This window comes from Protopterus annectens, chromosome 4.part1 (assembly GCF_019279795.1).
Source record: "Protopterus annectens isolate FY-2018-M chromosome 4.part1, PAN1.0, whole genome shotgun sequence".
Lineage (NCBI taxonomy): Eukaryota > Metazoa > Chordata > Ceratodontiformes > Protopteridae > Protopterus > Protopterus annectens.
Window position 1 is genome coordinate 402,655,114 of NC_056734.1, and position 26,780 is coordinate 402,681,893.

Sequence of the window (26,780 nt, forward strand, 5' to 3'; positions counted from 1 at the left end):
TTCTGTCACCCCTGTCTAAAATCCTACACAGAGTAGTTCACACACAACTGATACATTACCTACACACACAAAAACTACTGCCAAACACTCAGCATGGCTTTTGTCCTTATCACAGTACAACCACAGCCCTAATGTCCTTCACCAGCATAGTGAATCACTATAGAAATAATGGAAATTTTGTATCGGCCATCTTTCTGGACCTTTCTAAAGCCTTCGATATGGTAAATCACAACAAACTTATTAACACTGTCTCCACCCTGAACATTGTCTCCACCCTGAACCTTAGTATTCCTTCTATTACCTAGTTTACCTATCAGGAAGCCAGCAGACTGTTCAGTGGCAAAATGAACTCTGCACCCTTCTTCCAGTTACATTAGGAGTTCTCCATGGCTCCATCCTTGGACCTCTATTAGTCTCTGTGTTCACAAACAGACTCCACACCTCTACGTCTCACACTACAGTCATACAATAAGCAGACAACTCCCCACTAATATGCACAGCTTCCTCCCTACAAGACGTCCAGATCATAACCCAAGATTCTTTTCTACCTGCTGAAACATGGCAAACTAACACTCAACTCATTGTAAATTCCAACAAAACCAAGCTCCTTCTCTTCTGCCCTAAGTGAACTCCCCCATCATGCCTGTCATTCAATACCACATCCAAAAATGAAACCACTATCACACCAGAAACCCACACCAAAGTTCTAGGTGTTGAAATTGACAACAATTTGAAATTTGATATTCACATCTCTCAAACCATCAAGAAACTAAGCAAGAAATTAGGTGCTGTCTACAGAAACAAACACTTCCTGACCGTAAACACAAAGTTACCATTGCTCATACACACCTCTTGGCAACACTCCTACATGCCTCACCCATTCTAACCAACCTCAGAAAAATTGATCTAGCTAAACTAGAATCCTGTTATAATAAAACTGATAGGTTCACCACAGACTCCCCATATAGGACACATCATTGTACATTTCTTAAACTACTAAACTGGCTAGAACTACTGCAACTACTACTCTTTAATCAATTAACCTTTGCCCATAAAATCCTGTATTAACCAGAAAAAAAACTGCTGTCCAGAATGTTATACAACCACACACCAACAACTGCCCTCTCCATTCCAGCAAACAATGACTTCTTAATACCTCAAAAGCAAACAACTCAGCAGGAGACAGTCTTCTCAAACTTCATTCCCGAAAAATGGAACAAACTACCAGCCCCAATAACCTCTAATTGCTCTATAGTACAATTCAAAGACGTCTACATTCACACTTCACCCAAACTTGGCTCTGCTCTTGCACCTCTCCTGGCTAGTTTCTGGTACACATATAATCTCAGAAGCCTGTACCTTACCAATGTCCTACTGCGCTCTTCTAAATTGCAAATGGTATATTTGTCTGTATTTGACATTGTGTACATGTCTGTATTTGACATTGTACATATCTGCTTGTAACTTTAAAATGCGCATTTCCCCACAGAAAATTTTAACACGAATCATATGTAATACCTGTATCTTGTATAGCTCCTCTGAAATTTGTCAGTCATATAAGTACGTCAATTTTGTAAAGTTCTTCTGCAGCTTCTCAGTCATGTATGTAGATCAATTATTTTTATATTTCCCGTACTTAGTACTTTTTCTAATTTTTGTACTTTTTTACATTTTTGTACTTTTTCTACATTTTTTACTTTTTTTTGGAGCTTTTCTCCCTGGGCCTTCACTGAAAAAGAATATGTGTCCAGTCAGACTTTCCTAGTTAACAGCTTAAGTCTTAAAATACAAGAACAAAAAAGTAACTTAGTTTTGCTATAATACTATAATTTTCTACATTTATTAACATTTTATGATGAAAAAAGAGTGATTTGACATAACGGTATGAACTGCTTATTTTTGCAATAGCCAACACTGCAATTAATAATGAAACTGATCAGTTTTTAACCACATATTTAGATCTCTTCTCTTTCAAAGTGCATCAGTGGAATGATGATAGACCACACTTATGAAACTACTGCATTTGTTTGAGTTTTCCTTGATCTTTATGCACTGTTGTATATTCATATTTAAGTGGAACCTTATTCCTAGCATTAAAGTTATTATGAAGTAGCTGTGGCATGTGAAAATTTCTTAGTTTCCCTGTCTAGTGCTTTGGAAATTGTGTAAACTATGAATTTACTGAGAACTATTATATAAATACTATGTGATGTGCAGTAATTTCACTACAGCTTCTGCTAAGTTTACCAAATTCACAAATGAGCAGAATGAATGAGACAGACATAATGCAGAAGCTATACACTGACTGTGAAACATCTTGCACTCCAATATGCCATAGCAGTAGCTGTTACAGCGAATGTAGACCACGCTCTTCAGCTGTCTAGCCCTTGGAGACTGGTATACCCGCCCTTTAGGTCCAGATGGCAGAAATATAATGGGCATTCACAGGCTTTTGTGGACTCAAAATGGCAAATAAGGAAGTGAAGGTGAAAAATGTGTACTAAGACTAGACAGACACATCTAAAGGACCACAGTGTACCATCACAGGATAATACATTGATGTTTACTCCCAATGGCAACCAGTGCCACAAGGAGAGAACGATGGTCTAGTGGGCCTACACTCTAAAGGATATAACAAGGTAGAGTGGCAGGTTTAATGTGAATTTGGGCAGTGGACAGTAGACTCTAAAGTCTGAACCTTAGCACCACTACCCACCTTTCCTAGAAAAGGTTGGGTCATTGTACCAGGTTTTACCCAGCAAGATAGAAACTTCTGCATTGGACAATATACAGTACTTTCCAAGATTGTCCAGTGCTGCACTCAGCCTGTCCCAGATACTACACTAAGTAGTCACCTGAAAATGACACAGTGGAGGAAGATGGAGAGACAGGCAGTTGTGGACAAGCCTTCCACTTTCTGGATGCTTTCTCTGTGAAAGAGGTAACTCTCCAGGGAGGTCAGTATATCCTAAAGCATGGTTCATAGGTTCATAGGTTAGTACTAAGCTAACTGCCCTTGCGAGACATTTTAAGCCTAGCCAATTATCCCTTGTGAGACTCGAACCCTGCACCTTGTGTTTGTAAGGCAAACACCTTAATCATTAGGCCACCCTCCCAACCCTTAGGCTACCCTCCCAACCCTGTGACCCCGTGACATTGACAATAGCAAAACAGTATTGGCTGCATACCACTCGACCTCTTAGAGCAAGAAATCTGGACAAAGCCTAAAATAATGGAGGTACAAAGACCAAAAATAAGGACAGATTTTAAATGTTGCACATATAAACTTAGACATTTGCTAGAATAACAGGATTTGTGTTAGCATGCATTTTCTGAAGGATTTCAAATCTGAAACTCAAATGTAAGTCATTATTTACTGGCTTAAATCATCAGTGATTTGCCAGAAAACCACAAATTTTATGAGGAACAGGCCAAAAATATGTGGCAAAAATCTGGACATTCTGTGACAATCTGGGTAGTTGAGAGATATGATTTGCTTTCTGACTACCAAGGGGTTAGAGATATACAGGCCTGGCTTCTTGAAAAGCAAACACCTACTTTGAACATACCTCCTATGTCATAGTCTATGTGGGAGTTTTCTGTCACTTCCCTTTCATATATAAAACATTGTTTGGAAGTTTGGAATTAGTGGAATAGAGTGATATGACATTGGAATTTGTTGGCCTGCATATGTTACCATCAGCAATCTGCTACCATAGCTGTAATACAGAAGGCTGTGTGTTAAGGGGGACATCTCTGGTACCATTCGGGGGAGGTGGGTGATAATGCATGCCTCCATCTGCTAAGTGATTTTTGACAGCAATGGAATTGTTCTCTGTGAGTGTCTCAGACATGTGGGTCATGATACGTAACCATGATGCAGGGCACTGTTACGACACTGTTGGATTTAATGCTGATTTAGTGTAATACACTGTACTGACTTATGATGTTGTGTTTCTTTACAATGTTTGGGCAGGTGTGCTTGCATGCATTGGCCATGGTTTTGGTGATAGCTTACTGTTCACCATTTGATTCCCTTGGACTTTAGCCTGTGATATTTGTTCTATTATATCTCAACATATTCTGTACCATGCCTCCATTCCTCTAGTCATTACAAATTATAACAGAGGGTCAAAAAGAGGAGCAATTTATTATTTTTCAGAATAGATGGTTTTCAGGCAATGAAAATCCATATTGTTAGTGATGGTGAATCTTTGCATATGCTTTCTTTAGTATTTCATATGTCTGCCTTTAAACAGATCTGATTTCATGAGGAAAGCCAGTGAGTCTGGGAGGAACAAGGCTAAATCCGAGGGTCAAAAATCACAGTGCAATGCCTTAATCGTAGCAGTTCAGAAGTATGTTCTCTAGGATTGCTGCTTAATTGGTTATGTTTGTTTAGCTGCAAGCTTTTCACTTTCCTGCCACCTTAGCAACATGTCTTCATGAAGTTTGGCAACATAACAATCATCTCAGATTTCCATTTTGTGAATTTTCTCATCTCAGATGTCTATTGTTTGAACTTCCATCAACCATTTTGTGGGGTTTTCCTTGCATACCAAACAGCATTACTCCCATTTTTAGTGAGCTGGAGTTTCAACTTATCATATGTTACTACCTATCTAGATGTCTTTACACTTGTGCAACTGTCAGTTCTCAGACATTTTTTCAGAATATTTTGTAAGTTATAGGTGACTGACAATTCTTTTTTCAACAGTCAACCAGTTTACACATGACTACATACATCTCAGTGAGCTGAGTGTTTTGCCAATGCAGCCAGTTGTATTTCATCCACTAATAGTTTAGCTTATTACTTCATTTGCACAATAATTGCCTGAAACATCTGCAGGCCTCTGATTTACGGGTGTGTTAAAAGGTTCAAGGGAGAATACTCATAGATGATAGGAATTCACATATTTCAGGAATGTTATACAGTGATAGTACACATTGCAAATGTGCATACCAGTACATGAACATATCTCTGTTTCTCAGGCATGCACACACACACACACACACACACACACACACACACACACACACACACACACACACACACACACACACACACACGCATGCTCACACACAAAGCAGGCAATCCGCACAATGCTGTAGCAGGATGCCTTGAATTACACCTCGATGAACCATTAGCACAACAGTTGCTGACTGACACAATTTATGAACTGGCTGGCGGCCTCACTCCTATGAGCAAGCCAGTATAAGGAATGCTGGATGAGAAGTTACTTCATTAAGTTTTATTTTCAGTACTAAACTTGCCAAACTGTTCATAATGACTGTGTTAAGGAAAAAAAATAAAAAAATAACAAGAAGCTAAGAACAAAATCCAGAGCTTCAGTACATAAATTCATATGTTCATTAATCAGATAACATAAACAGCAGACACGCACACAACTAGTTGAATCAGTGCAGCTGTTACACCATGCAGCTGATCTAATTCCTGGAAAAATTCCAAGCTGGAAAATCCAATAAAACGTAAACTCACTGATTGGAAAAAAAAAGCCAAAAGACAGCACAATGGAATAATGGTAAATTGCAGCTGAAGTAAAGCAGAGCTTCCTTGTAGGTCACCAGGTTAAGCATAAAATACAAGCAGATAAACTGGGAAGCCAAATAGTTACAAAGTAGCATTTTTGTTGCAGAGTGAATAGCTTGCTGACATGAAACAAAATGAGTCCTTGACCATCTTAAGTACAAGACGCCACATTAGAACTGATATGAGTCCTGGTTTGAACTTGGAAAGCAGATATCAGAGATAGAATGAAAATTGTCATGCCTGTCCTCAGTCAGTCATCTGCCATGTTATGGTGTTAGCCTGTTAAAGAAGTTACATCTGCTGACCCTCCCCTACTGTAATGTTTAAAATCTGGGACATATATATCCCAAAACAGGCTTGGTTTCCCAGCCATTAATCCCAGTGCAGGGATATAAATTGAGAACAGATATTTAAGTCTTTGACAGCACATCTGTAATGATAACATAAAGATATTATCTAGTGCAGTCCCATTGTTTGGTAAGAAACAAAACAGACTACTATATAAACAGAAGGGCTTCAATGCTTGCTGAAGACTATTACAGAACATAAAGCTGAATCAGGAGGTAGAAAAGTCATTGTGAGAAAGAAAACAGCCGCTGAAAGCAACTCATCTTACTAACGTGGTAACTCTTTTGATGTCAAATGGGAATGAAAGAAACTCTGGCAAAGCTGTTCATGGCCATAAAGTTCAGATCCTGACCTAGAAGTGCTAATAATTGTTGGAATCACAGATTACTGATTTATGCACTGTAATGATTCTTTACAGAAGGCACACCTTTCATAAGCTGTTTGATGAAAGTAATTTCTAATCATGTATGTTCAATATTCATGAAGACATAAAAAACCCTTATGATGAATACCAGAGCATCTGTCTAGCAATGAACATGGATTCTGCTAGCTTGCACAGAGGATTATGGCTGTAATGACCTGCTTCCAGTACTCCCTCATGCACCCTTTGCCTACTGGGCAAATCATGTAAACTGATGGTGCTTTGTGACAATTGCAAAACTGGTCAAGGCTTCTCAATGGTCTCCTGTTCCACTTGCCTAGTAAACAAGTATGACCAAGTGACAGAAGGACAGTATCATGACAATCATTATTTGAACACTAGCACATATCCTGCTCCCCATCATGATCCTGACTACATGGCTGGAAGCAAGTGATTGCAGTTTAGTACACATTTTCAAAACCTGAAATAACCTATCTCACAGTTTTCATAATATGCACTCTCCAGCAACAGATCAACAAATAACTTCAGGTCTTGCAGTAAGAGGCAAACAACCTGGTGTCATGGCAATTCCAGACTGCGGTACTGGAAACATCATTTCAGCTAGTGACTTGGGTACATAATGGCCAAAAAGGCAAACAGGAAGTTAACAGACAGGAGGCCAACTCTTCCTTAATCAGAATGTTAGTATTTTTGTTCTCTGATAGCCTTTTGATGTGTGCCTGGGTTGCTGCAGCAAGCAAACACAACAAAGACAGAGTGATGACAAAAGCTAAAAAGCACACATGCATACAGGACCAGATGTAGGTATTTTGCAGTTACTTTACTGAATATCAAATGTAAGACTTGATGTCTTGATGTAACTATGTGTATGGCAGGAATTAAAGGCTATAACCTGCAATATGACAGTGTCACAGACACTGAGAATCAGCTGTTGCCCCCTACTATCCACCACAAGAAAATAATAGGGAATGAATGTACATGCATCAGGAAATGGGGGGTCCTAAATGTCTGATTTCAAGGGAAGTTGTCACATTTTTTTTGCTTCCCAGTAGGACATCACCTGATGGCTCCTCTACCTGCACCCAATCAAGCCATTTGTTCTGCAAGCGGTGAGAGCTGGACATTCCTGGCCTTGACCAGAGCCCTAAAACCCATATGCTACTGACCTGGAAGCCCTATCAGCCCATCTGCTCCCCCTAGAGGTGAGTTAGGTGGTGGGGAATAGCCAAGTTTTTTGGTACTGTGGGGTAGCTTACCCCATCCCCAGGCTTAGCACCCACCTCCCCATCAGTAGCTTGTCAAGCTCCCCTGCATTTTGCCTTCTGAGGGCAACATGGCAGTGCATGCAGAATGCCCCATAGGCCCATAATCTACTACTGTAACCCTAGTGCTTTTGCTAGATGTCACCAAAGTGGGGGGGGTCAGCACCACCTCCCTCCCTCACCTCCAGGATGAATAAGCCAGAAGCAAGCCTCTCATTCCATCCTCCCTCAGCAATTCATACAGACTCAAGAGCCATTGAAGGAACCACAGTCAGAGCATTATCAGTCAGAGCCACAGAGCTGGCTGAAATAATCAAATATTAGGCAAATGCCAATAGGAGCAGAAAAAAAGAGTACAATCTTTATATTTTTATACAGCTTTTCCACCATGCTTGCCAACCATCAACTTCTCACCCTCCACCCCAGCAACCTCAGCCATTTGTTCCCTCATCCTGCTTACTCCCAAATGAAGAGAAAGTGGGATAAGGGCCATCATGCAGGCAGCTGCGACAGTGGTTTGTGGCCCTGCTATCATTTATAGCACTGTAATCCACCCAAGGAGAATGACATGAGAGCATCACAACAGAGACAACCTTTGCCTTCTCCTGATGTGGTCATGACCCCCCTCCCTGCCAATACACACACTGTCTGAGGACTGTAGCCACCAGCTTTGGACCACCAGTCCCATCTCCCTTTGTCCTATGGCTCTAATGACAAGAAAACCTCCACTTGCATTGTAGTACATTGCTGGGCAGGACCAAAACCTCCTTCCAGCCTAGGACAGGCAATCTGGTATAAACTGCTCATCAAGCACTCATTATTCAAGTACAGGTCAACATATGGATTTGGTCTTCTTGAGAGGTATATTTATGTGGTGTATATTTTTTTAATTTTTTTCAAGAAAGCTAATTTTCTTATGGCTTATTGAAATCTTTATTTAAATATTTCTTCTTTCAGTTTTAAATGTTTCAGGCTAAGGAGAAAAATTTCCTTTCTTTTTGTGAGGACTACCAGAGGTGAATTGCCAGTGAAATGTTGGAGGGCATAGAAGCTTCTTTTAATGTTTATAATCAAACTATTGTGTGATTTTAGACATTTTTTACAATAAACGTTTCTTCATTAGTCTAATCCTTGTGCTAATTTAACTGCAAAGGCAATGCTTTACATATTTCATTCATTTTTACTAGTGAACACAACAGATAACGGCTGTTTTCCAGCTCGCTCAAGCCAAAAACTCTCAGCTAAGAACCTACCCACAATGCCCCTCTCCTAGATACTTCAGATCTCATTTGCCACATTCCTTATCAAACATGTTAGTCATCTCTCTCAAAGCTAAGTAGTAAATTGTTGATTTTATGACAGTTTTTTCTTCTAAATTACTAAATTTTAGTCAAATTAGCCTTTTTTCACTGTCGCCTATAACCTAGGCCTATTTCCTACCCTTTTCCTTGGTAATTTAATTTTTTACCCTTTTTGTTACTGTCCCTCTCTCCTGTCTTTGACAGGCCTTCCCTTTTTGCTAGTGGTATTCCTAACTAACATCACTGGTATTTCATTATTTTATCTTTATATTTTAAATATTTTTTACATATATATATATATATATATATATATATATATATATATTATTTTATCTTATTCTTTCTATAGGATAGCATTGTTTTCCTTACCATGTCAGACAAAGCTAAGTTGGGTTTTAAACAGTGTGACAAGTGTGGATGTAAGATGCCTAACTCAGATACATGTCTGTTGTGTCTACCATTTGGGCGTGGATCATATTAAAGCTGATTGTGACATTTGTGCTAGTTTTAGTAATCGGACACTAGCAGAACATAAGAATAAACTTATTTTAAAAGGGTTACTCAAGACACCCTTCTCGGAGGCTCTATCTGGGTCGGAGGTCTCACCCCCTTCCAACACCAAAAAATATATGGAAAAACTGAGTCACTTGGTTCCTGCATCCCCGTCAGTTACAGAACTGAGTCGGCTCTATGCTTCACCAGCGCCCTCGGCAGACCTCCTCAGCACCAGGATCTCTGTCCTCTCCCTCAGTGCCGACCATGGTATTCATTCCTATTTCGGTTCCAACCACAGCACCACTGACTTTGGTGCCATCCTTGGTTCCCACACTGGCTCTGATGACTGTACATGCCTCGGCACCATCCCCGTCTATGGTGCCGACAGTTTCCTCAGCTCCATGGGCTCCGATGACTGTACATGCCTCGGCACCATCCCCATTCACAGTGTCAACAACTTCTTCGGCTCCATCAGCACCAAAATTCTAATACCTGCCAAGGAGAAGATATTCTTCAACTTATGACCCTTTCTTGGGACAGAGGTTTAGTCCTTTTCTAGAAAGACCTGATTCCCCTTCAACAGCCTCCTTTAGATCCACTAGGAATTTTTCTGAACTAGACCTAGTGTGGTTTGTGGATCAGCTTCTGGCAGCTAGGGGATTGCCTATTCCAGCTAGACCTTCTGTCCCTCCTGGCTCAGAATCCTTTTCCTCATCTTCCCCTGCTTATCCTCCTCCAGCATCCTCCCTGTTCCCGGTACCGATTTCCACTTCGGTACATACTGTCTCGACTCTGACAACAGTGTCTCCCCTGTTGGCACTGACCACCCTTGCTGCATGGGTTGCGATGGAGGTGATGCTTTCTTGGAACAGTGCTTGAACTGTCTGTACCTTGGTACCTAATCCAGTGCCTATTGTCTCGCAGGCATCATCTATATTCATGGCTCCGACGGCTTCCAGTTCTCTCGGAACCCCTTAACTGGAGGTGTGCTCGAGTGGGCCTGCTGTACAGGTGATGGAAAGGACCCTTCATTCCAAAGGCTCATAGCCAGCATCTAGGACACCAGTATCAGAAACCTACCCTAGCATGCTCCTCTCCCAACCCACTATGTCGGGTCCCTGGGCATGGGAGTCACAAGAACCCCTTGTGAAGAGAACCACTTCTCCAGAGTCCTCCTCAGAAGAGCCCACTGGAGAGCCACCCCAGAAGAAGTGGTGCAAGAGGAAGCACCTTGACTCCCTAGAGGAATCTATCACAGAAGACACTGATTGTGATGAGGGAGAAAGGTCCCCATGCTCTTCCCCAAATGACGTTTCATTCGGAGACATTCTCAAAATCCTCAAACAACAGGGGGAATGGAAGTCCTCTAAGCCTTCTTCTGAGGAATCAGTGTTTCTGCAGGCCTTCCATGCCTGGCCATCTACTTCCTGGGTGACCCCACCAGCAGATGATCTTGTTAAACTAATTATGCAGTGTGCCTGGAAGGCCCCAGACAATGTAGAACCTGTCCTCCGGAGGCTGGACAAAATTTTATCTACACCTGAAGACCAGCCCCATTGGTCCAAGCAGCTGACAGTTGATTCTATGATTGTGGCAGCTGCCACCAGGAGGGAACTGGCAGAAGATATTTCCACTGTCAATCCTCCAAACAGGGAGTCCTAAACCATGGACCGATTAGGGAAGCAGACCTATGCATCAGAGACCTTTGCCATTCGGTCACTGATTTATCTGGCACACTTTACTCGACTCCAGAGAGACCTAATTTCAGAACGTCTTCCTCTTTGATGGGGGTGCTGCCTGATGAGGTACATGACACTGTAGCCTTGCAGCTAGCTACTCTTGAATCCATCTTCAACTCCCCAATGCGTTTGATATCTCACACCACCAAGGGGCAGCATGAGCTGCCGCATCTGGTGTTGTCATGATACGTAATGCTTGGATGTGATTGTGTGACTTCGCAGACCCCTTTAAACTTTCCTTCATCCATGCGCCTGTCGATGAATCTGCACTTTTCAGACCCAAGGTACGAGACACACTTGCACATAGTGAGAAAGATGGAAAGACCTTGTCTGCTGTGGGCATATGCTTTTCCAACCCCCAAAGGTCCTACTCCAGGAACCAGAAGCGGGGAAAGATATGGTTCACGAAATCCCAAGGATCCTTTCGTGGCACTCATGGTGAACAATCCCCCTGGGGCAGAAGGGGCAACTCATATGGAAGATGCCCCTTTCGGGGTAGAAGGGGTCTGTGTAACCAGGGAGCCAGAAATTATTTCTCCGACAGACCCTGCCAGCCCTCCTGAGCAGTGGCCCAATTGCTTTCCTCTGGAAGCAGTTGGGGGTCATTTTTCTCTGCATCTACCAGCCTGGCATCTTACTACTACTGATGCTTGGGTGTAGAGAATAATATCCAGAGGCTACCAAATACCATTTGACTTAAGTCCCAGACCCATCAAACGAATCCCCGATGTACCAGCCAATCAGAGGGAATTAGCAGCCTTAGAAATAGAAAAACTGCTAAGAAAAAGAGTCATCCAACCAGTCCCACCAGAAAAGACAGGATCTGGGTTTTACTTGAGATTATTTTTGGTGCCAAAAAAGACAGGGGACTGGAGGCCAATCCTGGATCTCAGCCTACTGAACAAATTTATCAAACCTCAAAAATTCCAGATGGTCACAGCACAGTCCATACTTCCCATCCTAGGGAGGGACAATTAGATGTGATCTATAGACCTACAGGATGCGTACTATCACATAAAGATGGATCACCGCTCCCAGAGGTTTTTCATCTTCCAGCTGGAAGCCAGTTACTACCAGTTCAGGGCACTGCCATTCGGTCTCTCGACAGCCCCCCGAGTGTTCACCAAATGTATGGCAGTTGTGGTAGCCCATCTTCGACTACAAGGATTCCTGGTGTTTCCCTATCTAGATGACTGGCTCCTTACTGCCCCAACCAGGAATCTCCTAGTTCACAGCCTCTCTTACACTCAAGGTCTCTCTCTCCGCTTGGGGATTACAATCAACAAAGACAAATTTCAGATGTTCCCAACAAAGACACTGGAATTTATCGGAGCGGTCTTTGACACAACATCCTGTCAAGCTTCTCTCCCCCCTCACAGGCTTTTGAAAATAAGACACATAATTCAAGACCTCCTTCCTCACACGTTTGTACCAGCATGTCTTGTACTGCAACTCTTGGGCTCCATGGCAGCTGCCATTACTTTAGTACCACTGGCGAGACTTCACATGAGAATCCTGCAGTAGCTCCTTTCCACACAAAGGTCGTTGTTAACCCACCCACTCAACCACATGATACGCCTTACAAACTGCTGCAAGGAAGAAATGCTATGGTGGATGGAGCCACAAAAGAATCTTTGGTGTCGACTGTTCTGTCTTCCCCAACCCATGGTCACAGTGACCACGGATGCTTCACTGTTAGGGTGGGGGGGGGCATTTTTAGGGAAAGACTGTCCAAGGCACCTGGACTCCTATCGAGGTCAACTTGCACATAAATGTCCTGGAACTGAGGGCAGTTCTCCTAGCATTGCAAGTGTTCCATTCATCCCTACCCTCGGGAACCATTGCAATTCAGTCAGACAACATGTCAGTTGTCTGGTATATCAACAAAAAGGGCGGAACCAGATCTTACCCCCTGTGTTGGGAAGCCATGAGGGTTTGGCACTGGGCAATAGCTTCCAGTCGCTTTCTTATAGCAACTCACATTCCCAGGAGTTCCAACCTTATTGCGGACAATCTGAGCAGGAACATCCTGATGCCTCAAGAGTGGTCCCTCAATCATAAAATAGCAGATCAGATCTTCCAACTTTGGGGGCAAGCCTTGCTGCGACCTGTTCACTCCCCCCCTGAAATAGAAATATAGGAGCTATTTTGCCTTGATCTCCCCTCAGTGGGAACCACCGAGGGATGCCCTAACACACAAATGGCTCCCGGGTCTTCTGTATGCCTTTCCTCCATTTCTCCTCATTCCAAAATTTCCCCAGAAAGCTCAGAAGTTGAAAAGTAAAGTGATCCTCATTGCTCCCTACTGGCCACATCATTTCTGGTTCCCATTTCTATGGCCTCATCTGATTCACAGCCTGTGGATCCTGGATCATTCCCAGGACCTATTATCTCATCCTCAGGGATTGATTCATCTGAACCTGCACAGTTCTCAAGCTCACAGCTTGGTTCCACCACTTCCGTTGATTGCCAGGCTGCCTGACATCCCATCTCCTGTTCGTGAAATTCTTCTGGCCTCACACAAACCTTCCACTAGAAAGGTTTATTCTAGTAAATGGACTAGGTTCTCCATTTGGGCCAAAGATCAGAACTTAGACCCTTTCTCTATGACTATTCAGAATATTCTACAATACCTGACTATTCCTTTACATGCAGGAGGCTCAGCTTTAATGATCACTGTACATTCAGCAGCTATCTCCAATTTTCATAATGGTCTTGATAATTCTTCACTTATGTCACATTGCCTATGCAAGACCTTTTTGAAGGGAGTATTACATGTTAAACCTCTGGTCAAGCCTCCCTTAGAACCCTGGGACTTGACTCTGGTGCTTCAGTCTCTCACAGGCTCTCCCTTCGAGCCCTTTGATTCATGTGATTTGAAATTTTTGTCATGGAAAACCATACTTCTAGTAGCACTTACCTCAGCGAGAAGAGTATCTGAGGTGCAGGCCTTGAGTGTCAAGAGTCCTTACTTGATCTTCCACATGGATAGGGTGTCCCTTCATACTGACCCTTCTTTCTTGCCCAAGGTCATTTCTGGCATTTACATTAACCAATCTATTGACCTGTCGGTTTTCTTCTCAAGGCATTCTAATAGAGGGGAGTACCTTCTGCACACCCTTGATGTGCACTGGCAGCTTTGTTGTTATTTGGACAGGACTAAATATTTCAGGAGAACAAACCAACTGTTTGTGGCCTTTGCAAGACCCAGATTGGGTAAACCTGTTTCCAAAGTGACTTTATCCTCTTGGCTTAGAAACATCATTACCTTTATCTACCAACAGAATAAGCTACCCTTACCTTCCAGAATAAAGGCTCATTCTACTAGATCTATGGCTACTTCTGTAGCTTTTTATTCCAGAGCCTCTATGGATGATATATGTGCAGCAGCCACTTGGGCAAGACCTCATACCTTCACATCTCATTACAAATTGGATTTGGCCTCCAGGGGATGAGCATCTTTTGGTTCTATGGTGCTCAGGAATATCCTTCCTTAGGGACACCCAGGACTTAAGCAGCTGGGGACTCGGTCCTAGCTGTAATGTATGAACAAAAGATTTACAACATCAGATAAAGAAGTTATGTCTTACCATAAAGTTCCATCTCTGTTGTAGATCTTTTGTTCATTCATTATTTCCAACCCTTCTTCCCCCTGCCTGGATTCCTGGTGGACTGTAAGAACTCCTGGTTAGGGTATTTGCTCAGACAGAGCCTCCTACCTTTTTTTCTTATTACTACAGCTTTTATCTAGGGTGGCAAACCTGATCTGGAGTATTTAGGAGAGGGGCATTGTGGGCAGGTTCTTAGCTGAGAGTTTTTGGCTTGCGTGAGCTGGAAAATGGCCATTATTGGTTCCGAGGACAGAACCAAGGTCTAGCTGTAATGAATGAGCAAAAGATCTACAACACAGATGGAATGTTATGGTACGATATAACTTCTTTTTATACTATTATACAATGTTGTGTCTTTCAGCTTTTCCCGGTTAGGGGTCGCCACAGTGGAAATCCAGTCCGCTAATGATTGGCAGTTGATTTTTATGTGCTGAGTTGCCAGCCCTAACACACAACCTTCAACGAAGGTATGCCCATTCACGCATGTCTCCATGCAGAAGGTGCTCTAGCTGAGAGTCGAACCGGTCAGCGTCTTACTGTGAGGCGACAATGCTACCGCAGCACCACCACATTATACAATACAGTTCTTATATAGACCACTATGGGAGGCAATTTTGTATGCTCCATTTCTGAAAGTTGGATCTCACTGACTGCATTGCTGAATTGTCACACCACAGTGGGTGTGCAGAGAATTCTAAAAAAAGTCTATTAATATTTGAAGATGAAAACACTTAACTGTTTTTATTAAAGATTTTATTGTTTTCTGTCTTCATCCTTTCTGCATATTCTGCAACTTTGCAGGGAGCTTATGTCAGCGTTATGTCTACCTATGTCTAAATTAAGGTAACACAATCAAGTGTAGTTATGAGATGGTCATAGTTCAAGTTCCAGTGAGCAAGTTAAAGGGATTCTCCTTTCTGACATTTGGCAGGATATGATGGATTATCAAATATTTTAGAAAACATGGGAGAAAACATAATATAGACACTAGCCAACTGTACTAGCTAAGATAAATACAATACCATGCTGTGTACAGCTGTAGTTTATGAGTACACTGGTAGTGTAACAGCCACGCACTTGATATCAGGTCTTTGGCAGTAGCACAAAGAATCCTTGTATGACCTGCATTTCAGAAGAAAAAAAATGCAGAGCAAAACTGAATTTACGCAGAGCAGCAGCCTTCCCTAGCATCCTTCAAGAATATGGGTGTGTCTGTCATCAACCTGTTGTTATAATGAACTCCCAGAATGCTTCACATTGAGGAGAAAGACATTTCCTCAATGCAATAACCACCTTTGTCCAATGCATTAGTTGATCATATGTGCATTATAACATAAGCGGGCCTCATAGAGTTCTCCTACTGCTCCTAATCTCACAGTCCCGATTCTGTAAAGTCAAGATTCAGCTAAGTGCATTCCTGGGCTATCTCAAATTTGCAGATATAAACTCACTCAAAGATAGTTAAAACAATTACATATTGTTAAACCCTATAATGATCAAGGAACACTTGACATGGTGCAACAACAGATAAAATATGGTGGTTCTTATGAATGTTTGCTGTCTCTGAATCAACAGGCCATTGTTTCCTGAAGCAGCACTCTCCAGACACATAGGAAAAAAGAAGGAAAACAACTATTTACATTTATTTCAGTTCATATATTTCACTTGAATAAAAGGAATTTATGCCACAGTTACATATTTCTAAAAAAAAATAAGTCATTAAAATTACAACGATCATTATTGTTGCTGCTGTCATCATCAATAAACCTATCTGAGAGGAATAAAGATGGTATATATATATATATATATATATATATATATATATATATATATATATATATATATATATTGTTAGTAGCCTTCTGTATTGTCACATTTCTTTAACTTTTGTGCTGTTTATTATGACGGTTCTGCATACAACCATAAACTAAGAAAAGTATCTCTCCCACCTGTGGAACAATGTAAGAAATGTACATTTTGATTTCAGTGAATTGTTATACAGCTGGTGGAGACAGAAAAGGTAGTAATAAAGCATACATTTTATATTACTGGTTCCGAAACGTAGTTATATACACAATGTACTTTACAGAGGACTCCTCCATTTCTCCTGCTTTAACAAAAGCAGTGATGTTATTATACAATTTAACAAAATGATACAAGCAAAGAACAGTCTTGCCCTACCCTCATGTATCTCTTCTCTCAATGCTTGCTCTGTCGTGTTATTGCCCGGCACAGTGCTGTCCACCTCGGTCTGCATAACAGCATCTGCAGGCATCCTGAAATAAACACAAATTAGCAGAAGTCTGTAAGAATAACATTTAAGTATCAGATTAAAAAATATTTCTTTCAAGAAAACTTATGTTTGAAAATCACATACTCAGCATTATCAAACAAAAACATTTTAAACTTGGTAAACTTTATAGGCACAAATTCTATCTGGACAAAGCCACCAAACTAACACTAGCTAAGAGTCTGCTTCTCCCTTCTCTACTGTAAGGTAGCCACATCCTTATAAACCTACACACATCTCTTGTAAACAAACTACAATCAAGCTACTATAAAATAGCTATGTTTGTCTCTAATATGCCAACTCACACACCACTGCTTGGCCATTAAATCTATAAACTGGCTTGACTTCTTCCACCACCTACAATTTACCCAGGTTACTCTTACCCACAGACTACTCAACAACCTTAAATACTGTCCATCCCTTCAAAGAATAATACAAACTTATACCCCAAATCATAACCTTAGGTCTTAAGAAAAACACCTCCTGTGGTAACCAAACCTACAATGCCTTTATTCCTATTCAGTTGCTAAACTATGGAATGTCCACCCTCACTCTATTACTCAACTTGACTCTATACTAACTTTCAAAAAAGCTCTGAAAGAACTATACCTCAATAAGCAAGACTGCTGCTGTATTAACACAAGGAAACCTCTTTAATTATTACTTGCTACTTATCCTTAACAACGGCCTTTTGTTCTCACTTCATGATCATGTGTCCTTTTAAAAGTCTCCATTTCCCCTCTACTTGCCATTTAATTAATCTATCACTATCCATAAAATATTTTTTCCTGTAATGTTTTAGTCCAAAGCATACTGATTATAAAGCTCTGGTGTATGACAAACTTATGTTACAATGTTTTCTTCCCTCACCTGTGACACTGTTACAGTTTAATAATGTCTGTTTCCAAAACTGTATGAATGTCAATAATTGTTTCGACTATGTCACAATTTATAATATTACTTTCCAAAATGTAATGTCTTATTCTAAAATTTACAGAATGTTAACAATTGTTTTTGGAGTTTTTACTGGTTAATTTTTTGTTTTTACTTCTAATACACTTTCTAATGTATAAGCTAATTGATAAAAATGTCTGTAATTTGTGGAGTTTTTCTCCCCAGGCCCCCACTGAAAATGGGACTTTCTGGCCCAGTGGACTTTCCCAGCCAACAAATATCAATAAATAAATAAATAAAATGAAGAACAAAATAGCTGTGCAGGTCGTATACCTCCAATAACCAGGAATATGTAAATACAAAGGAGATGTGTAGGCTGAAAATGGATGCAATTCAGTTATAAGACCAAGGTGTTTAGTCCAAACATCCAAAATAATCCTCAGATAATACATCAGCAACCAGTTGTGAAGTTTTTGTTCTGTTTTAATAAATACCTATTTGGATTTTATCGTATTATCTGAGGATTATTTCGGATGTTTGGACTAAACACCTTGGTCTTATAACTGAATTGCATCCATTTTCAGCCTACACATCTCCTTTGTATTTACAAATAAATAAGATTGATGTTAATGTCTTGTAGACTGGCATCCTGTCCCACATTCGTTTCTCTGTTGTATACCCCATGTTTGTAGCTTACTGATATTCCTGAACTGGATAAAGGAAAATCAGATACCTAGGAAGGGAAGAAAGAGGCTGGACAAGATCTTCTAAAGTCAATTGAATATGATGCTAAATAACTCTAGCATGCCTGGGATATAACAGAAGACAGTGGTACACACTGTTCGGTGGGTAGGTGTAAGAACATAAAACACACTAAGCAGTGATGCCCATGGCAGTCTCTTAAACTCTGTGTTTGGGAGTCTGCATTCTCTTAGTTTGGAAACATTGAAGCAACAGATAATTACTTGATGTAACTCATAGTTATGATGCCTCAACAATGCAGATGAGCCAGGGGCTCAGTTACTGGTAATGGGAGATGCAGAAGCACATAACAGAAAACATATTTGAAAAGACAAGACAGGTTTTAATTAGGTGATTTGAGGAACATTCAGTAAAACATAATACAAAAACAAATACCCATGCTAGTCATTTTGAAGGAAGCTGAGCACAATAAAGATTATATTATGTAACCAAGTAATGGGTACAAATAATGTACAATACTACCTAATCTTTTCATATAGCAATATGGTGCAACATGCATATATATATATATATATATTAGGGTTAGGTAGAACCATATATATATATATATATATATATATATATATATATATATATATATATATATATATATATATATATATATATATATATATATATATATATATCTATAATTATACACACACACACACACACACACACACACACACACACACACACACACACACACACACACACACACACGCACACACACACACAAAGACAGAACAGCAGAGCTCTACAGTGACCCCAACTTAATGGTTTCAATGAACCTATATTTATTGAATGACAGAAATGTAGCTAGAGATATAGATAATGTGCCAGTGTCATATAATACAGCCCTATAACAAAATTAATCTACAGCAGTCTAACACAGTAAAACAGATCACCTCAGGCAAGATTTCTATGAAGTATCTGTCTTAGACCCAGTTAATATATTACAGGGTAAGCAAAGAGCATTTAACTATAATCAGTATGAAAAAAAAGAAAAAAAATGAGACACACTTTGCTTAGATTACCAGCAGTAGCATGGCGCTACTGGAGTGGATCTGTGGCATAAAGAAAGCTATAGTATCGTAATACATCCACACACAGGAACATTTAACAGTGGAACTATAATATTTTTCATTGCACTTTATAGCAAAGAAGAAATAACCTGCAGTATAATAAAGTAAAGCAACATATGATACTGAAGTACCTGTCTGTGAAGCACCGTAATATCATGCTTTGCACTTTCCAACCAAAGAAAACGTGCGGCTTCCAGTAAACTTAACCAACTAAAACAAAAAAAGCCGTAGAGCAATGAGCAGTGCAGTTTTCTGTTCCTCACTGTTACACACTACGAAAGTGACACCTTCAACGTTTTAACGCTTTTATTAAAAAACATGCGTTTTCGTCCTTGACCTCTAGGACTTCATCAGATAAAACTTTTTAAAAAAGAACTCCACTTTTATATACTTTTAATACATCAATTAACCAATGAAGACACCATTTTATTAATACAAATGCACCAACCACTTCTCATCTCATTAATATTAATTTCCACATTAACAAAAGTTCGTATGTGAAAAACAAAAACTTTTAAAATCAATTTAAACTTAAAAAGATCCTTACTAATAGTTCTCACATCTCCTAATATATCTTTGGGAAAGTTATTACATTTTACCATAAAAACCAAATGTTTTCTGTGCAAAATATCGCAAAATTAAAAACATTGTTTAAAATCCAAGCTTCGAGCCCCCCCTAGTGTTAATCATCTATATAACATCCTATCACTTATGTATGTTGTGCTTATGTCATTCTTACTTGTCAATTCTTTATTTCCTCTTTGTATACCTATTAACTTTGTTAAGGTAAATAAAAAATACCAAATATAAATATAAATAAATAAATAAATAAATAAATATTATTATTCCTTATTCCTTAAAAATTTCATATTAACCTATTTGATATATAAACCCACCCAGTGAATGTGACTTAAACCTTATTCGCCTTTACCTTTAATATAGGTCCTATTGATAGATTTTCATTCAAACCTGGTTTTTTACAGGCATTTAGATATACCTGCCACCACAATTCCCTCGTTTTCAAAAACTCCTCCCATAAACCTCCCCTAACATCCTGTTGTACTTGTTCCAACCCAAAAAATAAAAATTTGGCTCCTACACAATATTTAAAGTGCCTATATAGTGCGTTTGTTTCCTTTCTTTTCCCAATGTCATATATGTGTTCATATATACGCCTTTTGAACACCCGTTCCGTTTTCCCAATATAAAATGATTGGCAGTTTTGACAAACTGCCAAATAAACTACACCTTGAGTGTTGCAGTTAATTCTATCTTTGCTTATAATTAATCTCTTTCTACTTTCTATGAACACTTCATCCTTATTCATTATATATTGACATTGTGTACATCTCCCGCACTTAAAAGTCCCCACTTTATTTTTCTCCCCCATCTTTTTGTACTTTCCATTTACTTCTAATTTTTTCTTTATGTTAGGGGGGTTTTTGTAAGTTACTTGTAATGTCATATTCTTAATCTCTTCTAGATCTGTGATGGCAACAAATCTATCCCATTCCTTTTTAAATATCTGTTTAACCTCTTTATTTAAAATGTTAAACTCCATAATTAACCTTTTTATGTCCCCATTTCCATTCTCTATCTTGTCACTTACCCCCTCAATGATTCCTTCTTTTATTCCTTTTATTGGATGAAATTTGGTTTTCCTACCTTTTTCCACCTCATCCTTTATTGTACTTATAAATTCTAATGGGTAACCCCTCTCCTTAAACATTACTTCCAGCTTATTACATTCTTGATGGAAATCATCTTCATCACTTGTCATCCTAGAGCCTCTCACAAATTGGCCCTTAATAATATTTCTCTTGCAGTGTTTTGGATGAAAACTTTCGTAATGTAGGTATGAATTACAAAATGTTCTCTTTCTGAACACTTTAGTCTCAAATTTTCCATTCTTCTTATAAATCTCCACATCAAGATAATTCATAACTTCTTTACTCATGACATAGGTGAATTTTAGATAATTAGTGGTTTGATTTATATAGGAAAAAAATTCATTAAATTTTTCTACACTACCTGTCCAAAATATTGCTATGTCATCCAAAAATCTGTGGTAAAGGCACCAATATTGGCTGTAAATAGAATTATTTATAAATTTCTCTTCCCATTTGTCGAGGACTATATTAGCAAAAGTCGGGGCACAAGCAGCCCCCATAGAGACTCCTGAGATCTGCTTGTAATACTCCCCATTGAACATCAAAAAATTATATTTTAAGATGGTATCCATGAGTGTCACCACTGTTACCTTCTCTTCGTGCGTCAACTTTTTATCATTGTACACACTTTCCTCAAATAGTTCCATACCCTCCACATGTGGTATACTTGAAAAGAGATCTATAATGTCTATTGTGACAAAAAATATATTTTCATTATATATGTTGTTAGAAAGCTCCCTTAACAGATCCCATGAATCTCTTAAAATAACCTCACTTTTCATCCAAATGTGTTTCACTTTATTATCTACATATTTAGCTAATGGGGTTGTTTTAGCTCCTTCCGCTGAAACAATTGGCCTTAAGGGGGGGTCAAATTCATTCTTATGAGTCTTGGGAATACCAAACATTGTTGCTACCCTTGGCTTTTTTACCTCTAAATATTTATGTATTTTTGTATCAATTACTTTATCCATTAATAAATTTTCCAACATCATATCTATTTTCTTATATGCAATTGTTAACTCATTTTTAGAGGCCACTGAGTATTTTCTTTCGTCCAACAGAATTGCATACATCTTAGCATCATACATAGTACTCTCCATGATAACAATACCACCCCCTTTATCCGGTTTCATCACTCTTACCCTTCCATTCTCAATCATTTCATTCAACACTTCCCATTCCTCTTTCCTCATATTGGTTATATATTTACCTTTATCTTTCTCCTTCTTTTCTAATTTTCTTATTTTTTCTTCCATCACATTTTCAAAGTTTTTAATTTGGGGTGCCAAAGGTGGGTTAAATGTCGAACTTCTACTCAATTCATTAGTCACTATTTTAGTTCCTTTCATACCCATTTTGGAGGCTAAAACAGTTAAATTTACCTTTCTAGTGAACAATTTAATATCCAGTATAGTACCAGTCACATTTCCTTTTTTCACTGGGTTATATTTCAACCCTTTACTAAACAATCTAAAATGTTCTTCCTTTAAAATAATGTTGCTAAAATTATAAATGGTAAAACCTTCAAAAGTGTTTTTGACTTCATTCCCAAAGCTTGTAATGTTTTCATTGTCCTTTTTGTTGTTCTCTTTATCACTCTTGTCATTTATAGGGACCAGGGTACTCACTAATAGTGTCTCCCCCTCCCCCTTCTCCCCCCCCTCACTTGAAAATTCCTTTCCCTATTATAAGGTTCATGATAGTCCTGATTAGACACACCTAAAGGTGGAAATTCGGTGTCATAATTGTGTTCATAATTATATTCAACATTTTTCCTTACTCCATTGTCTTCCCTTCTACCTTTGTTATTGTAGGTATTCCTAAAATTCCCATTCGTATTAATTGTTGGTTTCGGGTAACTATTATTATTTGCATATTCGTTTAAATCTCTGTTTAACTTTCCCATCTTACGTTTAATGATGTCTTCACATTTTAAATCTATTTCCTCTCTCATTTTAAAGTATTTCTCTCTCTCCTTTTTAATCCCAAAAATAAGGTCTTGTTTGATATTGGCATCAAGCTCTTTAATTTCTTGTTCAATACCAATTAATCTATTTTCATTTTCGTCAATGATTAGCTGTATGATTTCTAGTCCACACTTATTAAATGCTTTGACTAAATTCTTGTGAAAAGAAGACCCTATTTGAACGTTATTAGGGTACTTGTAAACCCTGAGTCCCTTCGGGACTATTTCCTTAATTAAACATTCATTCAAGTAGGCGTTTTCAATTCGTAATGTTCTAAATTTCAACATTAAATCATACAGTTTATCAAGCTTATCAGTATATGTTGTTCCATCATTAATAATCTCATTTGCATTTACATTTACAGCGTCACTTTCAAGGTTAAACAAATAATCTTTCATAAGCCACTCATTGGTGGTCTTATGGTTCGGAAAAACAGTACCTTTGGTGTTCTGCCTTGTTTTAGGCCTCGCACCCTTGTCAATATTTTCATAGTCCCTTTGTTCACAATCCTCGTCTCCAATGTCCAGTACTCTCGGTGTTCTCATGGGGTTAAAACTTGTCACCTCCGCTTCTCCAGGGTCGCCGGCTTCCCATTCATCGCCCATAAGCTCCCTTTTCCTCTTTGCGGTTTGTACGCCAATTCCCTCATGAAATGAAACCTCCGAGCGCGATACACCTCTTCCAGGAACTAAGCTTTGACATAGGGGCGTTAACAGGTCTATTAACTCCGTTAATTGACCAATGAGTTTACGGGTTTGCCCCATCTCTTCCTGTCCTTCCGAACCCATAACAGAAAAAATGCTCCACAAATCGCTCTCCACAAAATCACACCAACCAAAGAAAACGTGCGGCTTCCAGTAAACTTAACCAACTAAAACAAAAAAAGCCGTAGAGCAATGAGCAGTGCAGTTTTCTGTTCCTCACTGTTACACACTACGAAAGTGACACCTTCAACGTTTTAACGCTTTTATTAAAAAACATGCGTTTTCGTCCTTGACCTCTAGGACTTCATCAGATAAAACTTTTTAAAAAAGAACTCCACTTTTATATACTTTTAATACATCAATTAACCAATGAAGACACCATTTTATTAATACAAATGCACCAACCACTTCTCATCTCATTAATATTAATTTCCACATTAACAAAGGTTCGTATGTGAAAAACAAAAACTTTTAAAATCAATTTAAACTTAAAAAGATCCTTACTAATAGTTCTCACATCTCCTAGTATATCTTTGGGAAAGTTATTACATTTTACCATAAAAACCAAATGTTTGCAACATATGATACTGAAGTACCTGTCTGTGAAGCACCGTAATATCATGCTTTGCACTTTATCAGATGATGCATACATTGTTAACAGTATTATTCTAAGGGGCATTTAATACAATACCCTACTCAGGCAATATAAGCAAACCCATGGCATTAGGCATAAACCCCTATGTTGCACATTGGATTGTCAGCTGGCTCTCAGAAAAGACCAAGGACATTAAGTTAGGAGAGTCTGCCTCCACAAAGAATCCTGTCACTAGTAGAGTCTCTCAGGACTCAGTGCTCAGTGCTGGGTCCTCTGATTTCTGGCATTTACTTCTCAGAAGTCAATGCTAACATCAAACGCTTCTATCTGATTATATATTTGCAGATGATTACAAATTGGGAGTAGTTATAGAATCTCCCCAAGACACTAATATCCTCCAGAAAGGTCTAATACAGACAAATAACTTGTGCTATACACACAATTTAAAGCCCAGTGACAAGAAATGCATAATAGTACCCTATGCATGAGGTAAAATAATGAAAACCTTAATACAGATGATTAATATTGGCACTTCAGTATACAGAGGTAACAAAAGACCCTAGTGTGGGCTGTCTCAGTACTATGTGGCTTAAACACTGAACAGAAAATGCTCATTAATGTTATTTTAGAGGATGGGCAAACTGTATATCAGCACTCTGATTGGAGAACAAATGATCTCCAGCAGGGCATTAATGTACAAGTAATGCCCACTGACAAACCAGTTTGATTCTTCGTGATAGCATATCAAGCTGCCATGGAGCACAGACTGCAAAAAAACTAACGTCCAGGGCTTTGTTTTTTTTTTTTTTTTTGGCTTTGTGCAGATTTTTGTGCTAAGAGGTTGAGACTCATGATTGTGCGAGTGAATGCGAGTATGAAACCAGAAGAAACTGTGTGTGTATATGTATGTGTGTGTGAAAGCAGAAGAGACTGTGTATGAGAGAGATAGAATGGGCTCTCTGTAAAATTGTATAATTACTTTATTTTTTTTATACATTTTGATGCAAAATGCTTCCTCCAACACCATTAACATATAGTACAGAAAGTTTGAAACATCAGGCGGAGGAACTATTTTACATCAAAAATATATAAAAAAATAATATATGACTAAAATAAATAAGTAGGTAAAAATTAAGTAAGTAAAACACAATCATTTTATAGAGATACCTTTGGCATTGGGCCTGGTGACACACCTGGGTGGGTGCTAGTTACACATTAACATACACCCTGTCGGGCATTATTGCTTACATATCTCACACAGGATTCCAGCTGTATGCACACCAGCTGATCAAGAACATTACTAACAAAAAGAAAAATCTGAGAAAGGATGGATGTTATCCAGATTGTCAAGCTCTAACTCTTACTTTTTGGAGACTGGAATAGCCAAGACCTCCTTCCTTTGACATGGAAATGCCTCAGCTTTGAGATAAGCAAAATCTTATCTGGTACAGAACTCAGCCCACTACTTCTAGGCATGAAAATAGAAGTCTAGGGGGTCAAACCCTGGAACATCAGATGGCTGGAAAAAAGAAACAGGAAGCACTATTCTGAGAAACTGCAGATTTCATTTGCTACACAAAGCTAAAGATGGGCTGTAATATTTACCTCAGATTATATTTGTGCAGTAGATGGGGACAGTGGCACTGCTTTGTAAACAGGCACTTATATTTGTGCAGCAGGCTGTGGTAGCAGTGTCCTGACTTCTTGTAAAGGTATACAGGAATTGTTACCTGTCATGCTCTGTGCAGCAGACAGTAACAGTAGCACTGCTTTGCACAATTTCTGTTTGCAAATTGAGCAGTGAAAGAGGCACAGCTCTGTGCAACTGATATTGTAAAGAACAGAGTGATCTTCAAGGATACTGTTTTAGTCAAGACACAGTAAAAACAGAAGTGCATTGTGCAGAGCACAGCAAAATATGCTGTGTGAGGGAACAAACAATTCTGATTGGGTTTTTGATATTTTGACTTGAATATTATCATGACGAAAAGGAAGATATATCATTTGAAAATGTCTGTGGCACAGAACATTTATACTGTGCAATAAGAAAGGCAGGGAACACATTGCTAGCAACACAGTTCTTTTTGCAAGCTGACAAGCCCTATTCTGAGACTTCCAAAAGTGAAACACTCTGATGAGATG

General features: G+C 39.1%; 1 protein-coding gene across 1 annotated transcript in view; it reads right to left on the reverse strand.

Moving 5' to 3' along the window:
- Positions 1-26,780, reverse strand: part of P3H2 (prolyl 3-hydroxylase 2) — a 1,547,814-nt gene that overhangs the window by 270,934 nt on the left and 1,250,100 nt on the right. Inside the window, exon 8 of the mRNA XM_044070221.1 lies at positions 16,871-16,965. Within this exon, the coding sequence (XP_043926156.1) occupies positions 16,871-16,965 (95 nt within the window). The remainder of the gene's footprint in view (positions 1-16,870; positions 16,966-26,780) is intronic.